The sequence below is a fragment of the Onychomys torridus genome, chromosome 6 (assembly GCF_903995425.1).
Source record: "Onychomys torridus chromosome 6, mOncTor1.1, whole genome shotgun sequence".
NCBI classification, from domain to species: Eukaryota; Metazoa; Chordata; class Mammalia; order Rodentia; family Cricetidae; genus Onychomys; species Onychomys torridus.
In genome coordinates, this window is record NC_050448.1 from 78,227,145 (window position 1) to 78,240,452 (window position 13,308).

A 13,308-nucleotide genomic window follows, 5' to 3' on the forward strand; every position below is an offset into this window, starting at 1 on the left:
GTCTGAGGCCAGCCTGGGCTACAGAGTAGGACCTGTGTCGCAAAGCAAACAAACACAACAACAACGATCTGTTAAACACACTATGTTCTTGCACTGTCCTTACTGGCACAGATCCCTACGTCAAAGTGTCCCTGCTGTGTGACGGTCGGAGACTGAAAAAGAAGAAAACAACCATAAAAAAGAATACCCTCAACCCTGTCTACAACGAGGCCATCATCTTTGACATCCCCCCAGAAAATATGGACCAAGTGAGCCTGCTCATCTCCGTTATGGACTATGATAGGTAGGTGCCTTCCCAGAGGAGAGTGGTTACTTCCCTCCAATGTGGCATAGGAGCCCTTGACTTTAGACCTGTAGTTCAGGCCCATCAGTTCAAATTGGCTCCACTTAAGAAACACATAGGAATTTGGGGTGACTCACCCTGCCAGCTTGCTTGAATTCATCCCGGACTACTTTTCTCCTACCTGCCAAGCCCCCGCCCCATCTTCTGCCCTTTCAAATGCCTCTCTAGCATCTCCTCTCCTGCAGGATGGCTCTGCAGCCCTCATCACCCTTGGCCCTAAGTCAGCTACCATCTGCCTAGACACTTTGCTCCTGGTCCTGCCCTCTTGAAAAACCATCACTGGCTCCCATTGTCCAGACCTCTAATAATCTGGACCCCAAATTACCATCCCACTAACTCCCCCCCTTTCTTTTCTTTTTTGGATTCTTCCCTCTTAAGGCTGGCTCAGATCCATTTTCAACCACTTCATCTCCCATGACTCTTCTCCAAGCATCGTTTTAGCTGAAGGATGCAGAAATCACACAATAAAGCCTCAACCTTAGATTTTTAGCTCAAGTTCTCAGGCATAGTAGGTGCTTGACGAACATACTTGAGGGATGATTTATGTTCCTGCCGAGTGAATAAATCGAAGCCTAGCCACTAGTATGGAGAAATGATGCTCAGTGCAGGTTGGTTTATTTCCAAGTGGTGGGATCTCCAGAGAGGTTGTACCATGCTTCCCAAGTCAAATAAGTGAAGAGTCAGGCTCCTAACACCCAGCTGGGCCTTCTGCCGCTGTTTCCTGAGATTCCAAGTAAGTCTGTAGCCTTTGCTCCCTTCTTTAAGTCCCTTACCAGAAGAGGTTGGGCAAAGCCTCAGGGCTACCGGCAGATGAAGACCCTGATATGCGTTGATCTTCAGAGCTCATGGTTCTGAGTTAGGTGTACTAGACAGAGTCCCTCTCCCAAAGGACCCCTCTTTCTGGTAGCATTTTGAATGACCAATACTAAGACCTTTGTTTCTCCCTCAGAGTTGGCCACAATGAGATCATAGGAGTCTGTAGAGTGGGGATCAATGCTGAAGGCCTGGGCAGGGACCACTGGAATGAGATGCTGGCATACCCACGGAAGCCTATTGCACACTGGCACTCCTTGGTGGAGGTAAAGAAATCCTTCAAAGAGGTGGGTGAGGTTGCCTGGCCATTGGCATGTTTACTGCATGATGGCGTGGGCTGGAGAATGGCAGACGGCTGCTGGGAGTCCACCTCCTTTTATGGAAAGGGACATGGGGAACACCCAGTGTATAACACACCGATGAGAAGGAAGATGGAGGCTGCCTGGCAAAAAGTCCCTGAGCATTGTGAGCATTTCAGAAGTCACAGTGATAGGCTAGGGATACAGTTCAGTCGACTCCTGGCCTAGCATGCATGAAGCCCTGAATTCGATCTCCAGCACAGCCAAAAGCCAGGTGAGCTGGCACACACCTGGAACCCCAGTGTTTGGCAGGAGGATTCATAGCTTAAGGTCATCCTCAGCTTCATAGCAGGTTTGAGGCCAATGTGGGCTACACAGGACCTTGCCTCAAAAAATAACAAAGTTCAAAAGCAACACCGAGTTCTTAATGGAAAGTAAGAACTCTGAAGAAGTTCCCGGAAGTCCATTGTGCCAGGCCTGAAAAGCTTTCAAAAGTTCCTGGGCCAATTTAGTCCTGTAGGAGTAAGCCCCAAGGGGATGAGGTCAGAATTGGCAAGGAATTCCACCCCCATCAGAACAGTAAGTTCCCCGAGGCTCCAGACAGCTCCTGCTTGGCAGGCCATCTCTTCCACGGAGATAGCCAGAGAACACGCTTCTATCTGCTGCACGTTGCTTCTTAGAGTAGCTAGGAGAGAGTATGGTGTCATGTGTCACACCCGCTGGCTGAAACTGGAGGCCTGCATTCTAACAAAGCCAGGCCTCCAGTCTTGGCCTCCTCTGAGCCCATCATTCCTTTCTCCATGGCAGCTTTGAGGAATATTTATTGTCTGTCCAACCTGCACCAAACCCAACAGAGGAAAGCTCCTGTGCTCTTTCCAGACTCGGGACACATCTGCCTGGACACTTTGCTCCTGGTCCTGCCCTTCTGAAGAACCACCACTGGCTCCCATTGTCCAGACCTCCTATAACCTGGACCCTAAAATACCATCCCCCTAAATCCCCTCTCCTTTCTTCTCTTGGTGGTCCCCAGGTCTGCTTTTCCTCAAATGTGCTAGGATTTGGGTGCTGGGGTGGTCAGTCAAGCTTTCGGCTTCCTTTTCAGTATCTCATACCCAGCTCATCCTGGAAAGCCTGGTGATAATTCCTCCATCCTAGTAGGCACTCACTATGTCTAGAGAACTGTACAAAATAGGAAACCAGTAATTCCAAACTAAAGAGTTCTCCCTTCTTCCACGTGGCCTCTGAGAGTAACCCACTTTCCCGGCTCCGGTCAGAAAAGGCATGGCACACCTGCAGACCCCCTTCCTTTCTCAGGGTGGGTACAGCAGTCCCAACTATTGTTCAAGGTGTCGTCTTCAGAAAGAACAAAAGCTAAGGGGATTGGACATGTTGAAATCTATTGGAGAAGGTGGCTTCCAGGGAGCCAGCGTACCTGCCCAAGCCCCAAGGCAGAATCCAGGAATAGGCCAAAGACCCTGCCGACTCAGGGCTTCCCATCCAGGCTTGTGGCTGCCTCGCTTTTACCACACCTGTGGTACTTCAGTGAGAGAGACCAGTCTCCAGGGCCCCTCCTCCCTTGGTGGAGCCCTGCCCTCTCTGCAAAACACTAGCCAACCTGAAGCCATTCTAACGCCCCACCAAAGTCCATGTGGATTCAACCCAAGGGCACGATGTGATGCCTTAATCCCATGGTATAATATTGTGGAGGCATTTCAGAATAGAATTTCAAGTCGCTTGGGGGCCTGGCATGGAATGTGCCATAAGAGGCCTTTGGTGTGCCGTACTTTGAGCAGTTCACTGCCCTCCTTGGTTTCTGGGTTGATAAATGAGAAGAAAAGACACCCTATCTCAGCTGTTCTGATGGGTGCTAACTCGCAGGGGCGAATGGCCCCAGGAACCTCCTTGTTGAATCACAGCTGTTTCTTTAATCTGCAGTCTGAAATAGAGAGTCACCGCTGCCAGGCCCTCCCGCCTGCCTCTGACAAAAGACACCACCAGAGCAGCAGCGGCCGGCCAGTTGGCCGGAGCAAAGTGCAAAGTACCCCAGACATGCCAGGCCCCGATCCTGGAATCATGATGAATACTGTCTAATTAAGCCAGATAATTGATTCCAAGGGCCTTTTCTTTGAGAAACTCCAACTGTCTGGTCCAGATGACAAAGGCAAGATAAAGCAGAGCAAAGCCCTTGAAAATGAATATTTGATGAGACAGTAAAGGGAAAGTAACTGTATATGGAAAACGAAAGAGATTAAATTGATTCATATCCTTTGGGTTTACTTTTTTCCCTTGACCTGGCGGCCGGGAGAGAGCACCCCTCCTCCGCCCGCTCTCCTCTGTCTTCTGCTCCTCTCTGCGAGGAGACGCTGAAGATGGCATTTGTCTCAGCAGCTTAGGACTCCGGCAGTCCACACCAGTGTGGTTTAACTGCCCCTCTTAACACCCACAGTTAAAGCACCTTTCTAAAACTGCGTCTACAGCCTTGCCTGGTTAATAAGACCTCATCACTCTGTCCCGGGGCTTCTTCTCACCTGTGTCCTCCAGACATCCCGTGAGCTCACATCTTGCCCTCTTTGGGACTGTTTAGCTACAAACTCAGATCTTGTATTTGCGTAACCCATAAAGAAATCTTCCCGGCTTTCGAGATGGTGAATGGCCCAATCTCTGCAAAGCCCTGTGTGTTTGTCCCACACCTCTCTCCGTGGAGTTTCCAACGCTGGGATCATTTCTTTTTTATTAATGAGAACAGAGAGCACCCTGCGCGCTCGACTATTTGGGGTTTAAAATTAAGGTTGAGGGAAACAAATTAACTGGACAGGCATTTCTTCCCTGATTGGATCTCTCATGAATAAAAATCCATTAAGCCATAGCCGCTACCCTTCCCTCCCAGCGCTACATGTCACGGTTGCCGCCCCCTCCTCCCCAGCTGGTTTGACCAGTGACCTTATTCAAGGTGCTTCATCAACAAAGGACCATGTTCAGATCATCTGACATAGATTCTGAGATCGTAGTTGGAACATTACCCATTTCAGTACAGCAAAGGACCTGAGTAGGAAGGACACAGCTGCCCCAGAACGGCGAGCTCCCTGTGTGCTGGGGACAGGTTCTCTGTCATTTCAGAGCCACCTTGATAAGTCTGCTGGAATCACTGCCCTTTGCATTGTCCATGAAGCCCATCTCTTCCCTTTATCTTCTTAGGAAAAATCAGGGGCCAGGAGCGGAGCTAGTGTTCCTCCTTTGTTCCGAATAGACAGCTATTCTCTGTGTGACTACTCTCTGGGCTGCTGTAGAAAGGAACAAGGCCCTTGGCCTAGTCATCTCGTGTTTTCGACTCTGACCTGGCCTGTGGGTCAGGCTGTTTAAGTGGCGTGCTTACCCAGGGGAGAAGCCCATAATTGCTGTGTACCTTGCACTGACTAGAGGTGGGAAGGGAGTGATTTGGAGTTCCGCTGAATGGAAACACAAGGAGCCATCTCATGTCACCTTCTGGTTAAGAAACACTGGAGTCAGAAGTCACAGGGGGCTCAAGAACCAGGCATTTATGTATCTAAAATATTTCAGCAGGGAACCCCTCGGTTGTGATTTCACTCACGTGGATGCTGCAAGCGGAGAGACAGCCACTGGAGTTAGGAGTAAGTACCTGGTGTGGACCTGAAGAGGTTAGGCTTCGGCTTATACTGTGTGTCTCTTTCCTCCCCTAGTGGGTAGTCACACGCCAGCACCTTGGCAGCATGGCCTGGAAAGGACAGTGTGTCGGGAGTGAGGAGACCTGACTGGGTCCTGGCTCTGCCCCTAACTGTCTGGATCTTGACTTCTCTGTGTTTCTGTTTGCTTACTTGTGTCCCAAGTTCACCCCTGGTTCTGACATACTGAGATAGTTCAGGTCAGGGGCATGCCATGGCTGTCATCCACACCTACAGCCCTTAAGGTGGTTGTAGAAACCTTCAGTGTGACTGTACAGGAAGGAACTAAGGAGAAAGTAACCCAGAGAAGAAGCATGGACTCTGCTTGGCCCTGTAGGCGTCCCGTTTACTGTGGAGGCAGTACTGAAGTTAAACGGTCTACTTCTCAGGTATCTCAGCTCCGTCTGGAAATTGTTGAGAAAGGGGAACGCTGTCCTGGATTCCTCCCACAGCATTTGAATGCATGCTCCCTCAGCTCCATCTCTTCGGGAAAGAGGTCCTATAGCTCATGAGAAGCAGAAAGGGGCTGAATTTGTGGTTCAGAAAGTCATCTAGACCACTTAGCGTCCTCTCTCTCTCTCTCTCTCTCTCTCTCTCTCTCTCTCTCTCTCTCTCTCTCTCTCTTCCTCTTGCCTCCCCTCCCTCTCTCCCTCTCCATCCCTCTCTCCCTCTCCCCGTTCCTTCTGGAGCCTGCTCTGCAGGCAAGGAGAAAGTACTGGTTCTCCCAGCCACAAAAGAATGAGTGAACAGTGGACACTGACTCATTTTGAAGTTAAAGCCCTTCCAGATAGGTCAGGAATATTCACAGGGTCAGATCTCTGCCCAGAAAACATCACAAAGCTGTGACTGGCTTTTTCATCCGAAGAAGGGTGTAATGGCTCCAGGCACAGGTCCATCCATCCTCTGCCTGCTCCTTCACTCCATTACGCCTCATTACATCACCCACTTCAACGGGGCTCCAGGCTCCGAGGGGCAGGAGGTGGAATGTAGAGGGGATGGGCAGGGCTGTGTCTCCTCACCTCCTGCCCCTTCCCAAGCCAGTGCAGAAGCTCATAGGATACCTTCAGACTGAAGAAGAGAGCCCCAACCAAAGCAGCACCAGGGTTACTTTTTCCTGTGTTAACGGCTCCCAGACAAATCACTCATAATTCATGATCGCAGGTTCTTGGCAGTAAGGGCACATGCTGCCTCTCTTTGCTGCTAACATAATCTGATTTTCAGTGTGTGAAAAATGGCTGAAGCACTCAGAAATGGTTCAGTCATAACACAGAATTAAAACACACACACACACACACACACACACACACACACACACACACACACACACTCTCCATATTGTAAAGGAAGCTGAAATTAAGTCTGCAGTAGATCTTTTCTAAAAAACCAAGTTTTGCAAACAGCTCTGAGCTTGTGTCTTTGTCTTGCATGGCTGTCAGCAAAGGTCTAGAAAGCTTACTGAGGCCGGGAGAGGTGGACACAGTGCATGGGCCAGCGAATCTGAGATGTCAATCCTCCCAGCAATCAATAACCGGGCTTTCTCCTCCCCACAGTGGCAGGGCCGAGCTGCCAGCTTCGACAGTGAGAGCTCATGCCCATCTCCGAAACCACCTCCGACACCATGAGCCGCACAGCCGAGCCACACAAACGGGACTCAGCAACGTTCTTTTCACACTTGTTCGGGTCGTCTAAACACAGTGTTTGTGCAGTCTCGGTGATGGCCGCCGCAGCAGCCACTGCCTGCAGCCCATGGTCTTCACTGCTCCCGTGCAGGGCAAGGCCGAGACACTCGTCCTTTGTGATCAGACCTGTCTTAGTCTTTTCTGTCTCCCAAGGTGATGTTTTCGTGGTTTTTCCGCTTTGTTGGGGTCTGCTGTCGAGAAAGAAAGAAAAACACAATGGTTAGAGATATAAAACAGAGTGGAGAGCCCAGAAGTGGGTTCTGGGAATTGCAATGTAAAACAAGCGGTCTCTTGGGGAAAGGCAGACTGAATCTGAAAGTGTGCCTCCACCAAGAGCTCACCCCTGGAGCTGTGACCCTGTTTTCAGCGTCCTGCAAGAATGGGACCTATCAATCTCAGAGCCTGTCTGAGGTGGATTGTTCTTCTTGGGAGCTCTTTACTGCTGTGACACAAGCCAAGACGTGGTCCTCTTGTCCCATGTTGAAATCATGAGACCTCTGCCATGTTTGTGACTCTGTGGGAGATCTCTGCTCCCCTCTTTCCCCAACTGGAAACGTTTTGATTCCTCGCGGGAACTTAGCACTTTCCTTAGGAACGGTCCCGCTGAAACTAACCACGCCATATGTTTTCCAACACGCCACAGTTAATGATCACATTTGTTTGAAAACACGAGCTTAGTTCTCAAAAATAACCTTCATTGTAAAGAAAGGAGGCGCATATGTTCCAGAATGATTTCTGTGTTATACATAGCTTTATAATTCCACAAAGCACCAAGCAGCTGCTTAAAATGCCTAAACAGAGCAAAGAAAAATCTAGAAAACGTGTTCTTATCTGAATGGGGCATTTTGAAATCCAAACCACATTTTTAAGTCTGCCTGTCTGTGAAGAGCCTCCTGTTAGCTGGAACCCAGTCAGCCAGAGACTAGTTCCGACTCTGGGTCACTAACTTACCTTAAACTTTAGTTCTATTAACTAGTAAGTATTCTGTGTTGTTTGTTTCTGTCTCAGTGAGAGGATCTTCGCTTGTTTTTCTATTAGATCTCTACCTTAGGCCAAATTCAGTTTAGAAAACAAAAACAAATGACTGTATTTATAATAGCACATTCCTACTGAGTGACTAGTGGCCTTCCCACTATGTCCTGGAAGCAGGGTGATCTGCTCAGTCTAAAGCAAACACATGAAGGTGAGTTACCACTCCAACTTGGGGCTACACGGTACCAATTTTCAGCGCTGTAAGACTTGCAGGAAGCCAGTCAGCTGGGGAAAACCCCTTCTTTCTTTCAAGCTACCCTCATCCCTTGTGTCTTACTCTCTACATATGCCCCATACTATAGGAGTAGCGATTTAATAACGTAGCCCCATTTTAAGCCAAGCCACCAAGTTTCTCTGCTGATCTAACCTTAGGCCATTGTCTGCTATCCGGAGGAGTGGTCAGATTGGAATGAGCCAAGAGGATATTGTGGAAGAGAAACAGTCCACTTTTTTAGTAAACGTAGATAAGTCTAGACTCCACTGAGTATGAGCCTTGGGCTAGGGGCTGGTGTGTAAAGCTCTTTCTCCCCAAATATCTTGATATGCCTTTCTACTCAGGCAGTCCCCTATTCGGAAGTATTCTTAAGATGGAGAAAACCCACAAGGTCATGACAAGCGTCCCACTTCATTGAGTTTCTTGACTCTAGCTGGGCCGCACCGAGGCTACCATTGCAGCCATACAGCCGGGCAACTGGGGAGGGGACCATTGAGTTTTCTGGGTCATAAGGAACATGACCCAGTGTGAGCACTCCATCCTCCCAGAAGTGAGTTCCAAATGCATGCCCAGGCAGGTGGGATGCTCCGTTCTAAGCTTTTAGAGAGGAGGGTGTGGTCTGCATGAATTATGGAATAACACTGCCTGTCTGAGAGACCCTTCTATGTCATAGATAATCTCTCCCATAAGTGAACATCCCACGGTTTCAGGAAACCATGCTCTGGTCAACCTCTTTAGTTCCATCAGCTTTGGTATACATTAGGCATGGAAGCCCACTCCATGAAGGCTTTTAGCTCCCGGGTTCCCTCCCCTCAAGTCTCCACCGAGTGAGGCCAGATCAGTCCTCCTCATCCTGAAGCATGAATGATATGCACAGGCTTCTTCTTTCATCTGTCCAGGATCCCTCCCTCACAGATGAGAACTCGTGGGAAACTGATGCAGAATAGACTGGAATTCAAAGCTGACTGGCTTGTTGGCTTCCCCTAGTGCAAGGAACCCCTTGGGGATGGCGGTAAGCTTTGCTGAAGTTGTGATAACCCAGGTCATTTGCACATAGTTTGCAAAAGACACCAGATTCTCCTTTCCTTCATTTTGCAGTGATTCTTGGCTGAGAGATGCTCCCCTCCCCCTCTGCACTTACCCAGGATGTTAATTAATTGTATCATCATTTTAAAAAATTATGTTGTTAATTACTGCTTTGTGTCTCCCACCCCTGTCACAGCCTGGAGTTTTTATTCAATTAAATCTCTGTCTCTTGCCCATTTCTCTTGTCATTTTCTGTTGCCGGATTCAGCAGGCGGCACACACACAGGGCACAGCATAGCTTTTGTTTTTCTCTTCATGTACGCTGATGGCCACTTCCAGAGTCAGAGACAGGCCAAAGGGCCATTGGGTTTGCACTCTGCTCGAAGGACACCTGGGCACCACAACAGGCTGGGGCCTGCCTGCCTGCTGTCAGGCTGCAGCTCAGAGCATTGGGGACATGGGACCTGGCTGCCCCTCAGCCATTCAGCATCACAGGAGGCCTCTACAGATGCTGAAGCCTCTGTGAGGAAATGGGTCACACTCCTAGCTGGAAAGTACAATGCTTTTGTAGTTTGTATTTCCAGGAGAGAAATACTCCTAACTCCCATAAAAGTACAAGTTGGCAAAGCCTTAGGAAAACAAAACAAACAAACAAAAACAAAACAAATACTTTTTAAAAGTATCGTAGACTCGAAATTTTTAAAAGAACACTCCAACTTAACAGAATGTCCTCTCTGTCTACCCCAAGCTTGTAATTAAATTTAGAAGGTGGCCTGTAGAGAGGCGAGTGGAAGGTACATGCATTTCTGCACAACTGCATCTGAATTACTGTTGCTCTATAGGGGACCCACGTGCTGAGAATAAGTGCTCTGATGCCCAAGCAGGCTGCTGTGCCTTCTTCTGCCTTCCTATCTGGTCAAGCAAGCAGAATGCACTGAGGCGCCAGTTCTAACTAGAGCCTTAAAAACTAACAGGGTCACTGTTCATCAGCACAGGTTGGGTTGCGCTGCACTAACAACCTTTGGCTCTTAGAGGCCGGAAGCAGCAGAGGCATATCTCTCATCGCTCCTATGGGCCCATCACATCAACAAGGGGAGCCCTGCTCAGTGTTTATCCAGAGGCACCAGATGACAGAGCAGCCAACATCTCCAAACATTGCTCGTTACCATGCCCGAGGGAAAAGAACACTGGCATCATATTGGCCTATGTGCTCTAGCAAAGTGACTCATGTCACTGTTCCTTCACAACTCATCGCTAGAATTACCCGTGTGACCTCGCAGAACACACAAGGGAAGAAGACAGGAAATATTTACTGAGTAGCCCTAGGGAAGACCACAGCGAACATAACCAGCCTGTGGAGAGTGATAGCTACTGAACGGTTGATTCAGAAAAAGAGCCAAGAACAAACAGTAGATGGGGAAACCAGGATGCCTGTGCAGGATGCGGTCACAGCTGGGACAAGAAAGAGTGCTGGCAGTTGAGCTGAGCCGGAAGCAAGGCAGGGGAAAGGGATTCCTAGTGTATATCTTATACACCTGAGACCCAAGTCATCCACGTCTTTCACTGCAGCCAGGAACAGCAGAACAAGGGAAAACCAGAGTCCTGTTTGGGCCAAACTATTGGAGATGCTGGAGCGGAGTTTAGCAAGCAGCTGCGGTTCCAGATGCAGCCTGGCAGAGAGGTCGGGCATGAGATGTTAATTACCGAATGCTCGTGTACCCAGAATGAGATGCAAAGAAACTGCTAAAAGCTGCCACCGCTCAGTGGGTACCAGTAGGCAGGGAGGGCCTCAAAGACAGGTTCCTCAGGAACCATCACCCTCAGAGCTCAAGGATGAAGGGAGCAACATGAACAGTGACAGAGAGGTGGCCACGAAGTACCGATCAATGACAGCACTGATGGACAAAAAGAGATCGGTCAAGGGCGCAGAAGATGGGTCTTCATAACAAGCTCTCCGAGGTGCTTACACACAATCCTGTTCAAAAAAGTCCATTTCACTCAGGTTTGCAACTCTGGTTCCTCCCCTTCCCCCTCTCTTCTGCCCTTGCCTTTTAAAAACTGTGGTAAAATATACATAACAAAACCCATGCCGTTTTGATGATTGTTAAGCACAAGAGTTCAGTTCCACTGTGCATAGTGGTCTGCCGCTCTCGTCACCACCATCTACCCACAGAACTTCTTACAAAACCCAAACCTAGTGCCTTCCACTCACCACCCCCAGTGCCTAGCAACTACAGCTCTGCTTTGTGTCTTTATAAATCTGACAAGTCTAGGTCCCTACATGAGTGGAATCATAGAGTTTGCCATTTTATGGCTGGCTTATTTCACTTAGCATATCTTCAAGATTCATTATGTTGCAGTATGTGTGAGAACTTGCTTCCTTTTAAGGCTAATATTTCATTATGTGTAGACATGACATTTTGCTTATGCGTTCATCTGTCAGTGGGAACGTGGTTACTTCCGCCTCTAGGCTATTGTGAATAATGCTTCTCTCAAAACTGGTATACAAAAGTATTTCAATTCCTACTTTCAACTCATGTATACCTAAAAGTAGAATTAATTGCAGGATTATAAAATCTATTTTTTTGAACCACCATCCTTATTTCCATAGCAACAGGACTATTTAATATATCCTCATCCAGGGTACATAAGATGTCTGATTTCTCCACATCTTGGCCAGGGTGGTTTTGTTGTTGTTGCTATTGTTTACAGTGGCCATGCTGTTAAATGTAAAGTGATATCTTATTATGGAAATTAGTCAACTAATTGAGACAGAGTCTCATGTAACCCAACTATGTATCATTCATTCCTCTGCCTCCACTGTGGGTACTAAATTTCCAGGTATTCACCACAGTGCCTTGTTTTCTACAGTGCTGGCAATCAAACTGAGGACTTGGTGTGTGCTAGGCTAGCACTCTACCAACTGAGCCCCAGCCCCAGCCTTATTATGGTTTTGATTTGCATTTCCTAGTAATTAGTGTGCTGAACATCAATGTGCTAATTGGCCATTTAGCATCTCTGGAAAAAATATCTATTCAAATTATTTGCCCATTTTGAATTGGCTCATTTGCTGTTGAGCTGTGGGGGTTCTCTACATACTCTGGATACTCATCTTCTGTTAGGTATGTGTTTTACAAAATGACCTCCCATTGTTGGTTTTGCTTTTGGGTAGCAGGTGGGGGGTGCTTGCACCTGCAGGCACCCAGGGGCCAGAAGAGGGCACCAGCTCCCTCAGAGATGAGTCACAGGCATTTCAGGTGGGACACCTGACTTGTTATGTTGGTCCTAGGTCCAAACTCCCATCATCACGATGATTTTGCAGCAAGTGCTGTTAACCACTTAACCATCTCTGAAGGCCCTGCCCTTTAATGCTACTGACCACGCCCTTTAATATGCCTAAGTTATTAACTTTGATGAAGCTTTGATGACTGTTTGGCTCTCCTGTTGCTTGTGCCCTTGATATCTAAAAAAATCAGTGCCAGACCCAATGTTTTTCCTCTAAGCCTTTTTTTACATGTAGACCTCGACCCACTTTAAGTTAGGTTTTGTGCATGCTATAAGGAATCCACTCCACAAACACCCACTTTCCCTAACACCATTTGTGGAAAAGACTGACCCTCTCACACTGAATTGTGTGAATGAAAATCGTTTGACCACATGTGCAGCAGCAGTTTGTTTGTTTCAGAGTCCTCTAATCTATTTCACTGTCCCACATCCGTCCTTCTGTCAGTACTATGCTGTTTTTATTATCATAGCTTTGTGTTAAGATTTGAAATCAGAAAGTATTATTCCTCCAACTTCGTTCTTTTACCAGACTTACAGCTATACAGTAGAGCCCTTGTCTAGCATACATCAGGCTCTGAATTTGGTCCTCAGTCCCACAAATGCATACTTATTATTTGGGTAAGTCTTTCCATTTCCTTAAGAAACATCACTTACATTCTGATAGGGATTGTCATGTAGCTGTGGATTGCTTTGAGTAATGCTGACAGGGATCCCACCCTTGAGGAAACTTATAATGACTCCCACAGGATACCATATGCCCACATTCTGTCCACAAAGTCACCTCACCTCACTGGGAATCCTACAGATTGTGACCCTTAGTTCAGGACCAAGAACAGTTCTAGAGGTCAAGTTCAGCCCTCCAGACCTTGGACACTAACTTACCTTCTACTTATTTCCTGTGGAAATCATCTCCCACAACTGCCAACAAAATTCAGCT

The 13,308-nt window shown here is 47.9% G+C and overlaps 1 protein-coding gene across 10 annotated transcripts in view; it reads left to right on the forward strand.

Annotated features, from left to right (window-relative positions):
* Positions 1 to 9,322, forward strand: part of Syt6 (synaptotagmin 6) — a 60,125-nt gene extending 50,803 nt beyond the window's left edge. For 4 of the 10 annotated variants that reach the window (XM_036190374.1, XM_036190371.1, XM_036190376.1 and 1 more), the window contains exons 5-7: positions 112 to 283; positions 1,293 to 1,443; positions 6,686 to 9,322. In XM_036190374.1, the coding sequence (XP_036046267.1) occupies positions 112 to 283; positions 1,293 to 1,443; positions 6,686 to 6,757 (395 nt within the window). In that variant the 3' untranslated portion in view covers positions 6,758 to 9,322. Of the gene's footprint in view, positions 1 to 111; positions 284 to 1,292; positions 1,444 to 5,013; positions 5,085 to 6,685 lie in introns of all 10 variants that reach the window. The other 6 variants (XR_004945218.1, XR_004945215.1, XR_004945214.1 and 3 more) reach the window with 5 other exon arrangements.
* The last annotated feature ends 3,986 nt before the right edge of the window (positions 9,323 to 13,308 follow it).